General features: G+C 50.9%; 1 protein-coding gene across 1 annotated transcript in view; it reads left to right on the top strand.

The window, feature by feature from the left end:
- Positions 1-15,017, top strand: part of Itgae (integrin subunit alpha E) — a 57,841-nt gene that overhangs the window by 22,390 nt on the left and 20,434 nt on the right. The window contains exons 4-19 of the mRNA XM_021176640.3: positions 154-221; positions 562-679; positions 873-1,004; positions 1,779-1,894; positions 2,407-2,558; positions 3,728-3,881; positions 4,406-4,556; positions 4,978-5,045; positions 5,959-6,097; positions 6,887-7,032; positions 7,326-7,466; positions 8,033-8,257; positions 8,970-9,100; positions 10,546-10,676; positions 11,737-11,897; positions 13,728-13,856. Coding sequence (XP_021032299.1) covers positions 154-221; positions 562-679; positions 873-1,004; positions 1,779-1,894; positions 2,407-2,558; positions 3,728-3,881; positions 4,406-4,556; positions 4,978-5,045; positions 5,959-6,097; positions 6,887-7,032; positions 7,326-7,466; positions 8,033-8,257; positions 8,970-9,100; positions 10,546-10,676; positions 11,737-11,897; positions 13,728-13,856 — 2,162 coding nt within the window. The remainder of the gene's footprint in view (positions 1-153; positions 222-561; positions 680-872; positions 1,005-1,778; positions 1,895-2,406; positions 2,559-3,727; positions 3,882-4,405; positions 4,557-4,977; positions 5,046-5,958; positions 6,098-6,886; positions 7,033-7,325; positions 7,467-8,032; positions 8,258-8,969; positions 9,101-10,545; positions 10,677-11,736; positions 11,898-13,727; positions 13,857-15,017) is intronic.

Raw genomic sequence — 15,017 nt, 5'->3', positions numbered from 1 at the left:
CTGCATCCTGGCATACCCAAACTATTCAGGTCCATGGAACCTCTAACTCTAGCTTCTTGAGGCCGTTGACATCAGCATCCCTGTGGCCCTGACCTTGGGTCGATGGTGGGCTCCCAGAATCCCCTTCACCCTTCCCTGCCTTAACTTTTTCAGAGCACATCTGTATGCCAAAGGGCAGGTACCAGGGAGTGACATTGGTCGGGAACCACAATGGTGTTTTGGTGAGTACATAGGCAGAAGGCCCCTCCCCGGGGGGTGGGGGGTGGGGACTGGTGCTGGCTCCTGCGGATAACTATGGAGCTGCCAAGCCTATTGTTATGCTGTCGTCTCTCTGTGGTCTGACCTCTATAGTGATGCCAAGTCTGACCCAGCCAGTGCCCACTGACTGCATTTCTGACTCCAGCACCTGATACCTGACCCTGAGGAGTGAGGCAGCTGTTCCTCTGACCTCTAAGTGGTTGAGCCACTGTGTTCTGGAATGGGGGTGACAGTGGCTGTGACTAGGAAGTATTTGACTGATCCCGCAAACCTGCCTGCTCCTCCCCTTCTCCCTCTCTCCAGGTGTGCATTCAGGTACAGGCCCGGAAGTTCCGCAGCCTCAACTCAGAGCTCACAGGTGCCTGCAGCCTACTCACCCCCAATTTGGACCTCCAGGCCCAAGCCTACTTCTCTGACCTCGGTAAGGATCAGAAAAAAAGGATCCAAGGAGAAACACCAGCTCACAACAGAGGCAGACAGACACTTGTCCCTAGCATGGGAAAAGCAAGCTCAGGGTCCTTGTCAGGGACGAGCTAATGATCCCTGTCTTGGGGGCAGGCAGCTGTCCCCAAGGCTTCTTTTGACTCTGTGTCTTACCTGTATGCTTCTTAAAGAAGGGTTCCTGGATCCAGGAACACATGTGGACTCTGGTGACTACTGTAGAAGCAAAGGAGGCAGCACAGGGGAGGATAAGAAGTCGGCCAGGAGACGCCGGACAGTGGAGGAGGAAGACGAGGAGGAAGCTGGTAAGAAGAGGCAGATTAGGGGCCTCCATAATGAACCCCTAAGCTAATGGCCTCTGGAATGAATCAAGGTATGTTCAGATCTAGAAGATGGGGAACAGTGGTCAGGTCCTATAGATATGGCAAGTCCTAGCCCTGTCTCAATTAAAAACAAACAAACAAACAAACATTTATTTGCATGTTTGTTCATTGTGTGTGGGGTGTGTGTGCATGCGCACAAGTGCCAAGCACACTCCTGTTTCACAGCGCACATGTGGAGGTTAGAGGTCAACTTGCAGGAGTCAGTTCTATCCTTCTACCGTGTGAGTTTCAGAGAATCAAACTCAGGTCATCAGACTTGGCAGCAAGCTCCTTTACCAGCTGAGCCTTCTCACTGGCCCTGCTTAAAGATGGGGAAACTGAGGCCATCAAAATGGGAGTGATTCCCATAGTAGAACCAGGTTCTAGATCTCTCTTTTACCTTTAAGGTAAGAATGGTGGTGGTACACACCTTTGATCCCAGCACTCAGGAGGCAGAGGCCAGTGGATCTCTGTGAGTCCGAGGCCAGCCTGGTCTAGAGAGCTAGCTCTAGGACAGCCAGGGATACAGGGTCTTGGGGTACAGGGTGGGAAGGGGAGCACTCCATTCTCAGGAGCTTCCCTGACTTCTTCCCTGAACTGCACCGCAGGCAGGGAGTCTGAGTATTTTGTGTATGTGTGTGGGTGGGTGCCTTACAGGGCAGAACATGCTGCCCTTATTCTTGTCTGGAAGCTCACCCGCACCTTCGTCCTGACCAGGCACCGAGATCGCTATTGTCCTGGATGGCTCAGGAAGCATTGAACCCTCAGACTTCCAGAAGGCCAAAAATTTCATCTCTACCATGATGAGGAACTTCTATGAGAAGTGTTTTGAGGTGGGCTTCCTTGAGGGCTGGGCTCTCCTCACTTATGCACACATCGGTATCTAAGTACCAGCTTCAGACCGGCCCCCTTTGGTTTGCTCATAGCTCTTCAGGTATTATTTTGCTGAGCTCAGCTGGGTGACTCTTCTGTCAGTTTTGCCTGGAGCTACCACACTGACATAGGTATCTGCTTGCCTGACTAGGGATGGATGGCCTGAGATGGCCCTACTCGTTTGTGGTAGTCATGAACGTTTCAGTGTCCCAATACATTTTAATGTCCCACCGGCCAAAGAAAGTGACATGCAGAACCTATAGTCAGTATAGAGGGGTCTTCGTGGGGACACAGATCCAGGGAGAAGTCACTCTGCTCTGCCTGTGCCTGCCTGGCTGGAGGCCTCCCTTTGCATTAGCGTCTCCTTGTGTTCAGGGACATCAAAGTAGACAGGTGCTTTCTTCCTGTGCTTCTGGGGCAGAGGTGTCTATATTACAGCCCAATCACTCCCTCCACCCCCTCTGCTCTCCAGTGCAACTTTGCCCTGGTGCAGTATGGGGGCGTGATCCAGACTGAGTTTGATCTTCAAGAGAGCCGGGACATTAACGCCTCCCTTGCCAAAGTTCAGAGCATCATTCAAGTGAAGGAAGTCACTAAGACCGCCTCAGCCATGCAGCATGTCCTGTGAGTCCAGTGCCTCGGAGAGGCTCTGTGTCTAGAGGGATGGCTGGGTGGAACTGTGGGAGGAGGAAGTTAGGGGCTGAGAGGGGCTGTGGGGATGACACCCTGTCTTTCTGTAATTCCCTCAAGGGCTTCCTGCTGTTAGATGCTCAGGAGTGCCCAGGAGAAGGCTGCTGGGCTCAGATCCTAGCTGCTCTTGTATGATCTTGGACAAATTACTTAAATTTCTTCTTCTTCTTCTTCTTCTTCTTCTTCTTCTTCTTCTTCTTCTTCTTCTTCTTCTTCTTCTTCTTCTTCTTCTTCTTCTTCTTCTTCTTCTTCTTCTTCCTCCTCCTCCTCCTCCTCCTCCTCCTCCTCTTCTTCTTCCTTTTCTTCTTCTTCTTCCTTTTTTTTTTTTTTCCTTTTTCGAGACAGGGTTTCTCTGTATAGCCCCTAGCTACCCTGGAACTCATTCTGTAGACCAGGTTGGCCTTGAACTCAGAAAGCCACCTGCCTCTGCCTCCCAAGTGCTGGGATTACAGGCGTGCGCCACCACTGCCCATTTACTTAATCTTATGTGCTTTGCTTCTTCACCTCTAACATGAAGATAACACAAATGGTTGCTTCTTAGGATTTTGTGAGAATTAAATAGTTAAATTATGTACTATATTTATAATAGTGCCTGGTGCATAAGGACCTGAAACTAGGCAAGGTGACACATATCCATAATGCCAGCACTCAGGAGGCTGGGAAGCTGTGCCTCAAACCCCAAAAGTGAATTTGAGGACAGATCTTCATAGCCAGTTTCGGGACAGCCAGGGCTACACGGAGAGACCCTGCCTCAAAAAACAAAACCAAAAACCAAAAAAGACAAACAAAAGTCAAAACAAACAAACAAAACCCCACAAAACAAAACAAGCAAGAAACTCAGAAAATTCAATTTTTTATAGAAGTAAAATTAAAAATTGCCCGTTCTTTTAACCTAAAATTCCATACTGGGTACACATAAATGGGGCAGACATGGTGCTCTTACAATGGGGAGCAGATGAAGTGTATCTGTGTGGCTTATGCCTTGCTGTGTGATGCAAATCCGCCCTCTTCCGGGACAGGGGCTCCTTAACTTTAGCTGATCAATGGATGAAAACTTACCCAGAGCCTTTCAGACAATTGTCCCCATTCTCTCTCCTGTTAAGAGACAATATCTTCATTCCAAGCCGTGGCTCCAGAAAGAAAGCATTGAAGGTCATGGTGGTACTTACTGATGGTGACATATTTAGGGACCCTCTCAATCTTACGACTGTCATCAACTCCCCAAAGATGCAGGGTGTTGTGCGCTTTGCCATTGGGGTAAGCACTAAGAGTTGGAGGCAAACCTGACTCTATAGACTGGGTAAGGGGGCAGCCCAGTGGAGACTGTGTATCCTATCCAAACCCTCTCTACTCACACTTACTCCTCGTCCCCTGGCCACCTGCTCTTACAGGCCTCCCTCCTTCTTGGCTCCTACAGAAGGCTCATCCTGAAGTGGGCATAGCTCACTGGCTGATCAGGATGGGGAGAGCCTGTATGAAGGTTCCTAGGGAGACCACTGAGCTGAGTCCTGGTAGCTAACATTAACATCTGGCCTAATACACAGGGGAGAGTCATCGGGCTCTGTAGGTGGGGAGGGGATGCTAAGGAGATACAGGTGTGTCAGGAACACATTGCCAAAAGTGGAGCTTTATTGGGAGTGAAGGGCAATGGGCAAGGAAGGAAAGAGGGAGAGGAAGGAAGGAGGAAAAAGGAAGGAAGGAAGGAAGGAAGGAAGGAAGGAAGGAAGGAAGGAAGGAAGGAGATGGTGATGGATCACTCACTGACTGGGGTCTTCATGCAGGTGGGTGATGCATTCAAGAATAACAACACTTACAGAGAGCTGAAGCTGATTGCCTCAGACCCCAAAGAGGCCCACACTTTCAAGGTGACCAACTACTCAGCTCTGGATGGGCTGCTGAGCAAGCTGCAACAACGCATCGTTCATATGGAAGGTGAGGGCTCCCACAGACCTTGTGAGAATGCCCCAGCATTCAGCAGGACATCCTCCTCGAGACCACCTCCCTGAGACATAGGCTGTTAACCTCTAAAATGGCAATGGCACCCCCAGCCCTGCTCCCCTCCCTGAATCTATGAAGCTCTGCTGAGCCAGTGGTAGAAAAGCAATTAAGACTAGAACAGAATCCCAATAGGCACATACAGAGGAGGAGACAGAGGCCCAGGCAGACAACGTGATCTGCCCAGGCTCAGCCAGCCAGTACTTACTTAAGCACAACCCAGATCTCTGTTCTCAGCTCAGTGCACTGTTCCTCCAAATAGCCATCCCTGTGTGGGCCTGGCCCAGCCGGCCCCTCCTAAACATGCCTTACCCTGCCAGTTGGCACAGCGTGTTTCACCAGCTTCCTTGGCTTCCAGGTACAGTTGGAGATGCCCTTCAATATCAACTCGCACAGACTGGTTTCAGTGCCCAGATCCTGGACAAGGTTTGTGGCCCACTCAGCACCGGCAGGTTCCCCGAGATGTGTCACTGGGGGCTGAGGGGCTCCTGCTGTGTCTCTGGAGGAGCCTAGCTTCCCCAATCTGGACCACCGAGATAGACAAGAGAATAGTGATTTATTATAGGGGGTCACCTTGTGTGCTTAAAGGATTGGGACATTCTTTTAGCTGTAAGGACTGAGATTCGGCTTTGGTCGAAGTGTGTCAGGAGAGCTGGGCGTGGTGGTGCACGCCTTTAATCCCAGCACTCGGGAGGCAGAGGCAGGCAGATTTCTGAGTTCGAGGCCAGCCTGGTCTACAAAGTGAGTTCCAGGACAGCCAGGGCTACAAGAGAAACCCTGTCTCAAAAAATGAAAAAAAAAAAAAAAACAAAACAAAAAACGAAGTGTGTCAGGAAAACAAGTGGTTTGATAAAGTGGTTTGTCCAGTGTGTGGGAGAAGAGGAAGCAGAGGAGGAAGAAGGAGGGGAACAACAGACAGAGCACCCACTAACTGGGGCCTTTGTGCAGGTGAGAGCTGAAGTCAGTTATTCCGATGCCATCTGCGCATGCACACACACACACACACACACACACACACACCACACACACACCACACATACCAACAGGCGCCCCAATAGGTTCATGCTGCAGGATACAGAACCTTCACACAGCACAGGGGACAAAGGGGGAGGTTAGGAGCACCATCTTACTCCACCATATGCTCAAAAATGCTCAAAATCTGGGTCCCCGGGTACCTTCTGGAGCTTGGGTTACTCACTGGACTCATGAGAATGGAGCAGAAAACCCAGTATTTGCCAACCCGTCTTCCTTCCTGGCCGCTGAAGATCCTCTTTGTCCAGGAAGTTTTGCTTCTCTGGCCCCTGGGTCCCTCCCACTCACTTGGTGCCCTCCTCTTCAGGGGCAGGTGTTGCTTGGTACTGTTGGGGCCTTTAACTGGTCTGGGGGCGCGCTGCTCTACAACACACAGAATGGCCGGAGCCGCTTCCTAAACCAAACAGCCAAGGAGGACTCCGGGGCTGCACAGTACAGCTACCTCGGTAAGGGCAGAGTCTGGTGGATGCAGGTGGGACGAGGGTGGGGCCTGGAGGTGGCAAAGAGAAAGGAGCTCTAGGACAGTAGGAGGGTGGGGCGAAGGCCGGGCCTGGATGGGGAAAGTGGAGCCTGGAGGGCAATGAAACCTAGTCAATGGATAAGGGAGGGTAGGGCCTGAAGGCTAAGAAGGAGCAACCCTGTCTTCTGGGGCACGGGCTAGAAGACAGGCTTGGAAGCTAAGCCAGGGACAGGCTGGTGTGCATATTAGGATTCCTAATGGAGGCAAGTTATGGCTCACACACCATCAGGCTATCAGACCTTAGCTAGGGACCCTGATATTGAGAATTAGAGATGTAGACAGGGTGGCCTTGGACTGTGAGTAAGAGGAACCAGGGCATCTCTGTTAATAACAGTCCTGGGTGCCGGGCGTGGTGGTGCATGCCTTTAATCCCAGCACTCGGGAGGCAGAGGCAGGCAGATTTCTGAGTTTGAGGCCAGCCTGGTCTACAAAGTGAGTTCCAGGACAGCCAGGGCTATACAGAGAAACCCTGTCTTGAAAAACAAAACAACAAACAATAACAGTCGTGGGTACCCCTCCCCATCCTTCACCCCAGAACACCAGTACAGAGCTGGTGTGCTGAAGGGATGAAGTGTACCATGCATGTATGGGGACACACATGCCACTGTCAGTGCAGAACTGACTTCAGTGGGAACATGTGACTGGGAAAATGGAGTTGAAGGGAAAGACTGGAGGTGGGGAGCAACTGTGTGCACTCACACCACTCTGGCCCCAGGTTACTCCCTTGCGGTGCTACACAAGGCCCACGGCATCTCCTACGTGGCAGGGGCTCCAAGGCACAAGCTCCGAGGGGCTGTGTTTGAGCTCCAGAAGGAGGACAGAGAGGAGGATGCCTTTGTGCGACGGATAGAAGGAGAGCAGGTACCTCCTGGAGACGTCACCTTTCTACCACCTGAGGTCCTGGAGAGAGGGATGGGCCCACCTGGAGCTAAGGCTCAGGTCTGGGTGTAAATTCAGTGGTTCTCGTGTCTGCTCAGTGGGCTCCCTCTGTAGAGACTCAGCTATTCACCCCTAGTCCCCTGTGACCCTAGAGATCAGACTGAACCGGAACAACCCCAGCTTGGTGCTCCAGGAAGAGCACAAGCAACGGCTGTAGCTGAGGTGGAAGGGGGTCTCCCTATGCTCAGGCGTGCTGAGTTCTTTCTGGGTTGTAGATGGGGTCCTACTTTGGCTCTGTGCTGTGCCCTGTGGATATCAACATGGATGGGACCACAGATTTTCTACTGGTGGCTGCTCCATTTTACCACATCCGTGGAGAAGAAGGCAGAGTCTATGTGTACCAGGTGCCTGAGCAGGTAAGAGTGTTCAGCCTCAAGAGCTTGCTGAGGCTATGCCTGCTTAGGTAGCAGAGGTTGGGTGAACCTGGGCCCTATATCTGCTTGGTGGGAGTGAGAGTGTTCATGGGTGTTCAGCGTGAATGGTGGCTGTCCTCTGTTTCTTACCTGGGTGATTGCTGGTAGTAGCATCTGCCACAGTTGCCCCGTAGATGGAACACTTGCTCTGGTCTCACTGTTTCTCACAGCAACTATGACAGCGGCTCTCACTGTCACATTACAGATGAAGAGGATGGGATTCAGTGAGCTAGAGATGCTGAGTCTTGCTCAAGCTTTCCCAGCAAGGGTATGGGAGAGCTGCAGCTGGACCCTAAGCCTCTCCATTGCTGATAGAGCAATACATGGGGATAGAGGGGCCGGTTCCAGGTCCTGGCCTTAAGACACTGGCTTTACTATGGCCTATTCCCTTGTTTTTTTCTCAGCCTTAGACTCCTGCTGGAGAGTGGGGACCAATGAGGGAACATGCCCTCTGGGTGGTCCTGGGATGGTTGCCTACACAGGAACTGAGCTGTTGTTTCATTTTGCAGGATGCTTCCTTCTCCTTGGCACACACACTGAGTGGGCCCCCTGGGCTCACCAATAGCCGCTTTGGCTTTGCTGTGGCAGCTGTGGGGGATATCAACCAAGACAAATTCACAGATGTGGCCATTGGGGCCCCTCTGGAGGGTTTTGGGGCAGGTGATGGGGCCAGCTATGGCAGCGTGTACATCTACAACGGACACTCAGGTGGCTTGTATGACAGTCCTTCCCAGGTAACTATGCAAGGGCTTCCCTGTTGCTTCTCTGGGGTTCAAGCCTCTCACAGAGAGAATGAGCTAAAGCCCCGAGTTAGCTTCAGTCCTAAGTGCTTGGCCAGCCTCTGGTGGTGGACGCCAGTGAAGGCAGGTTTTCACCAGGGGTTGGCTGCCCGTCAACCCACTCCAGGTCCCTCATCTCTGCCTCTAGTTCTTGTCTCCAGTCAGCTCCTCTATGCTCTGGTTCCTCCCCTTCCTCCTCCTAAGCACCTCCCCCAGGTGGTTCCTAGGCCGCTTATTCTTAGACATCTTAGTCCAGAAAACTGATGCTCCTCTGTGTACTAACTTCCCTCTTCTCCACACAAGATGTCTGGGATAGTCCCCCAGTACCTTGATACCCAATGCATAGCCACATCGTAATGATTTTAGCTCTGTCCCCAACACACACACACACACACACACACACACACACACACACACACACACACACACTGGTATCAGCTTAAGTCTTCCGCCTCCAGCCCATACTCACATCCCCCACCTTCTTCACTGTGTCTTCAGAGCCCCCTGCTCTTCCCTTCAGTCTTTCCCCAGCCCCCGTAAAGTCTCACCTGCCCTTCAGGGATCCACCCAGATGCCACTTCCTCAGGGACAGTTCAGACCCAGGGTGAGGAGGTGGGTGGTGCTGCTGAAGGGAACAAAGGCGAAGCTTCTCCTTCTCCTCTCACAGCACATCAGAGCCTCCTCTGTGGCCTCGGGACTCCACTACTTCGGCATGTCTGTGTCCGGTGGGTTAGATTTCAATGGCGATGGCCTTGCCGACATCACAGTTGGCTCTCGGGACTCGGCGGTTGTGCTCCGGTAGGGGTCTTCCCTGCCCTTTTCTGACTCAAGCTCCAGCCTCATCCCTTGTTTTACACACAGTGGGCCCTGCAGACTCCAGGCATGGAGGGAGGGAAGAAGTGTGGAGATGGGGTACAGGTTCTAGGGTCTACCTGGGTAGGTTTGCCCCTCAGCTGTCAGCAGTATGAGGGGGCTATCAGTCTAAGTCCCAACTTTCTTATCCACAGCTTGGATTAATGACAGTGCCCATCTCCCGGGGGTGGGAGGATCACATGAGAAAGAACACAAGGAAGGTAGTTCAGTTCTGGTGGAAGGGAGTGCAGCATGCTGGGATGGTTTTCAGTTCACTAGCCAGAGCTCTTGTACCTGCCCTCCAGAGAGTTCCACACCTGCTGTCTGGATGCCACCAATGTCTCAAGTGGACAGGCCTGCAAATGGAGTTCCAATCCCCAGTCTGCCCTGACCCAGGCTCCTGTTTCAGCAAATAGTGCTATCTCACCCACCTGGAAAATGATGATTAAACTCTGGGGCTGGGCCTAGTGGCATGGACCTGTAATTTCAGCTACTGAGGAGGCTGAGGCAGGTGAACTCAAGGTCCTCTGAGCTACAGAGGACAAAAGCTCTCTGCAGGCTTCTTCATCCTTCCTCCATTATCCTGTCATAGCTTTTTTTGTTGACATTGACTCCAAAACACCTCCCAGCACAGGGGAGCTGTCATCTCTTGCCAGGACCACCACGTAGACTGTGTTCTCTTGATGTGATCCCTCTAACTTTACTGCTTAAAACCTCTCAGTGGGTCCCACCTCAGTAAAATCCCAATCCCAGTTCCTCGTCTCCACCTACAGTGCTCCTGTCCCCAGCTCTCGTCACCACCGTCTTTCCTTTTCACTCATATGCTCCATCTCTCTGTTTCTCAAACAAGCAAGCCTCATCCTGCCACAGACCCTTTGCACCAGCTCTGTTTTCTTCTGCCTGGAATGCTTCCTCCCCTCAGACCCTCACATAGCTGGCTTTTTCCTGTTAATGGCTCTCACTTTCAAGGCTCCCTTATCAGGGAGAGCCTGATCTAAGTAGCCTCCATTTCTATCGCCTTATCCTATCACAGCATCACAGGTCCTTGCATGTCTCTACTCCTGTTTATTGATGCCCTGTGGGTGAGACAACAGGAGCCTGAGGCGGGGGCAGACTGGGACTTGGAAGGTGGGGAGAATGGGTGCTCCATTTGGAGGCCTGTTCACTTGGAGATGCTGGTGAGCAGACAACAAGTGTGGAACTTTCTGCAGGACATGGTACACAGGGGCTCTAGCCACAAGACTGAAAATTGCTTCCCCGTGAGACCAAAGCCTCACCTCTTTCCCTCCCATTAATATATCCTGCGGATTCAGTGTACCCCTGCATGTCGGAGATGTTGAATGTGGTGGAATCTGTGCACTTCTCATGGGCTTCTTTGCTGTCTTCTTTAGCTCACGCCCTGTGGTTGACCTGACCGTATCTATGACCTTTACCCCTGATGCACTGCCCATGGTCTTCACAGGCAAGATGGGTGTAAAACTGTGTTTTGAAGTTGACTCTTCAGGCGTAGCTTCTGAGCCAGGTAATGGCTGCCTGGTGTTGTAGTCGTTCCTGAGATGATGTGTATGTGTATACACACACACACACATACACACACACACACACACACCACACACAAACCTGGCTTGAATTGGCTCTTTTTGCTGGTGGAGAAATAACTTATCAGCTTGGGGAGAAAAAGGTTTCTTTCAGCTTACAGTTTGTAGTCCATCATCCAGAAAATTCAGGGCAGGAACCTGGAGGTGGGAACTGAAGCTGAAGCCATGGAAGAATGTTGCTTTACTGGCTTGCTCCTCATGGCTTGCTCAGCCTGCTTTCTTATAGCACCCAGGACCACCAGTCCAGGGATAGCACCACCCACAATGGGTAGGACCCTCCCACATCAATCAAGAAAAACGAGCTACCGGCTAGCCCACAAACCAATCTAGTGGGAACATTTTCTCAACTAGGTTCTGTCTTCCAAAGAACGCTAGCTTGGCTGGGCGTGGTGGCGTATGCCTTTAATCCCAGCACTTGGGAGGCAGAGGCAGGCAGATTTCTGAATTTGAGGCCAGCCTGGTCTACAGAGAGAGTTCCAGGACAGCCAGGGCTATACAGAGAAACCCTGTCGAAAAACCAACCCCCCCCCAAAAAAAAAGAACTCTAGCTTGTGTCAAGTTGACATGAAATTAGTCAGCACACCTCCTACAGCCTCTTTCCCTAAAGAAGGTTGAACTCAACCTGAGGAAAGTGCTGAGCGTGGGTCCAGAACACTGAGAGACTGGCCAGGTCTATCAGAAAAAAAAAAAAATGGGGGAAAACCATCTTCACAAAGATGATGGTTAGCAGGGCATTAATGCCAGCACTCAGGAGGTAGAGGCAGGTGGATCTCTGTGAATTCAAGGCAAGGTTGCTCTACATTCCAAGTTCTAGGTGGGAGCTATATGGTAAGACCCAAAAAGGATCCTAGAGTCTGGCCTCAACAAAGTGCTCGCATGGGGTCCATGTTCAGCAGTAGCTCACAGAGCCTCAGCAGGCAGGGCCTCTCTACCTGGGCCTTGCCCTTCCCAGGCTCATCAGAAGGTCTGGTCTTCAACCCCCAGGCCTTAGAGAGATGTTCCTCAACTTTACGGTGGATGTGGATGTGACCAAGGAAAGGCAGAGGCTGCAGTGTGAGAACTCGAGCAGTTGTCAGAACTGCCTCAGGAAGTGGAATGGAGGGTCCTCTCTGTGTGAATACTTCTGGCTCATCTCCGCAGAGGAGGTAAGTAGAGAATTTAGACAACAGCCCAGAGAATGTGTCTGCAGTGCAGGAGCCTTCCCACACAGACAAAGCAACCATGACATATCAAGAACCAAAGTGGCACCAGAAATATAATCCTACCGGAAATCCAAACTAAAGAAGCTTGGGCTATGGGTGTGTCTCTGTGATGCAGAGTGAGCTCTGCATGCTCTGCATGGGTGAGGCACTGCAGTTAGTCCCCTGGGAAGGAAGGAGCAAAGGAAGAAGGGAGAAAGCAGGGCAGAGGGAAAGCATCTACCAGTGGTGGATCTCAGACACCACCACTGAGCTTCCTGGGAGCCGGACGGATAAGGCAGGGAATGGTTTAACTATGTTGTCTGATCTTACCTGATAGTAACAGTGGGCTGGAGCGCCTTGAGTAGATCCACATCAGAAAATTAGAATGAAAAGGCAGAATTAGAAAGACAGAGTTACTGGGCAGTGGTGACACACGCCTTTAATCCCAGCACTTGGGAGGCAGAGGCAGGCGGATCTCTGAGTTCAAGGCCAGCCTGGTCTACAGAGTGAGTTCCGGGACAGCAAGGGCTACACAGAGAAACTCTCTCAAAAAAAACAAACAAACAAAAAAAACCAAACAAACACAAAAAAAAGACAGAGTTATTTTTTAAAAGGTTATTTAAAGGAGCTAGAGAAAGTACCCAAGGAGCTGAAGGAGTCTGCAACCCTATAGGTGAAACAACAATATGAACTAACCAGTACCCTCAGAGCTTGTGTCTCTAGCTGCATATGTAGCAGAAGATGGCCTGATTGGCCATCATTGGGAAGAGAGGCCTCTTGCTCTTGCAAACTTTATATGCCCCAGTACAGGGGAACGCCAGGGCCAAGAAGTGGGAGTGGGTGGGTAGGGGAGCAGGGTGGAGGAAGGGTATAGGGGACCTTCGAGATAGCATTTGAAATGTAAATGAAGAAAATATCTATTAATTAAAAAAAGGTTATTTAAAATGAGAAATCTTGCTGAAGGTATTGAGAGATAAGTTTTTTTTTTTTTTTTTTTTTTTTTTTAAAGTGGTCTTGCCGGAACTCAGGGTCTAACGGGTCTTAGGACTTTGCCTTTTATTTCAGAAAACAAACTCATGGATTATCCTTTGAATGCACTTTTAATTGTTCCTTGGCTTAGGAAAGTTTCTAGAACATCTATGGCCCTCTAAAAATAAAGGCATAGAGCTATATGGAGACGGCTCAGTGGCTAGGAGTGCCTGCTGATTTTCTAGAGGACCTGAACATAACAACACTTATTTATGTATTTATGCATTCCACAATGAACATGTGATGGTCAGGGAACAACCGGTGGGGGTCAGTTCTCTCCTTCTACCCTGTGGGTTCTGGGACTTGACCTCAGGCTTGGGAGCGAGACTTTTGCACACTGAGCCATCTTATCAGCCCTCGGTGCACTCATTCTGACGAGAAGACTCCTTCAAACAGAGCGTGGCAAATGGCCTCCTCCAATGCCTGCCTTCTATTTTCAGTTTTTCCTCTCAGTCTCCCTCTCTGCTGGCTGGAGATCTTTGTTAACTCACATGTGGCTATGACTCTCCCTTCCATGGTTCTTGTTTGCCCTCCACATAAAGTCTAAGCTAGAATCCCTTTGTGACTGGGGTGAGAACCATCAGGTGCCCTGAGACCCAACAGTGAGCACAGTGGGGGTGCTTTTCTAAAGCTCTTGGTGGCTTGCTTGAGGAACAGCTCCCCTCTGCCTGGATCCCTTGGAAGGCTTCCAGGGGTCATCACTATCACTCTTTATATCTCCTTCTTCACACCCACCTCTGACCCCTCCATCCTCCCTACCCACAGCTTTGTGAGGAGGACTGCTTCTCCAACATCACCATCATGGTCAGCTACGAGTTCCAGACGTCTGGGGGAAGGAGGGGCTACCCCAACCCCATCCTGGACTACTACAAGGAACCCTCTGTCATCTTCCAGGTGACTCTGCCCACAGGAAGGACCCAAACATCTTGGGGGACATACAACATGAGACACCTGCTCCCCTAACTTCAAAGATGGCTAAGAGTTGTGGGGGAGGGTCTTCAGCCTGTCAGTAGGGAAGTGGAGCTCCCAAGATGGCTGATGTTTATTGCTCACTGGTGGGTAGCAGGTCTCTGGCTGTTGCCCTGTGCTTGTTCACCAAATGTGTTCCCTTCATGCTCAGTGACACATGTGGATACACTGTGTACTGGGGCTGGGACTTTGCATAATGCCTTAGGATGCCGTGGTGGGTCATGTGTTGGGGCTAGACTGGAGCCAGCTCCTGAGCTGCAGAGAGGAAGTCTCAGACACTTACTTGCTCAGAGCCTTCATGCTGAGCTGTCTGGTCCTCCAAGCCTGCATCTACCTCTGTCCTGGTGCCCATCAGTGCAGCTGGGACAGGCAGGTAGTATCACAGAAACTTTTTCATGATCAGGAAAGATGAAAGAGCTGCATTTCCTTTTTCTTTTTGGTTTTCCGAGACAGGGTTTCTCTGTATAGTCCTGGCTGTCTTGGAACTCATTCTGTAGACCAGGCTGACCTCGAACTCAGAAATCTGCCTGCCTTTGCCTCCCAAGTGCTGGGAGTAAAGGTGTGCGTCACCACTGTCCGGCAGAGCTGAATTTTCTAATCCTGTCATACCTATGGGGACTTGTCCTTACCCAGGCTGTGGCTCCCAGGGTACTCTGCCAATCTCTACCTACAGAGTGGAGAAAAATCACCAGGGACAAAGGAGTCATAACAAGAATATTAGAAGGTGGTAGTTGGGGTGGGTGTGGTAAACTCTAAACCCAGGGAAGTAATGAAGTTACCCAGAAGACTGCCCTGATGGAGGAGAGTGCTCGAAAGAATTCATCCTGTTCCTGCCCTGGCTGTTTGTGTCTCTACTCCAAGGGACCAAGAGCACTTTCCTTCACAAAGGCTTTTCCCTCCCCAAAGCTGGAGGTAGAAAGCTGCTCCAGTGTTAGTGCTCAGTGCACCAAAAGCAAACATGACAGCACACCTATCATTCCACAAAGGTCACCCTATATTTGAGCTTAGCTAAAGGTCTAGATCAGTGTACCCGTGTTGCCTAAGTATGTTACACAGCTCTCGGCCATATGGGCACAGTCTCAGTTG

Source organism: Mus caroli, unplaced genomic scaffold, assembly GCF_978045245.1.
Source record: "Mus caroli unplaced genomic scaffold, Mus_caroli_1 scaffold_13, whole genome shotgun sequence".
In the NCBI taxonomy this organism is placed as follows: Eukaryota; Metazoa; Chordata; class Mammalia; order Rodentia; family Muridae; genus Mus; species Mus caroli.
This window is presented reverse-complemented; position numbering and strand designations above follow the sequence as displayed.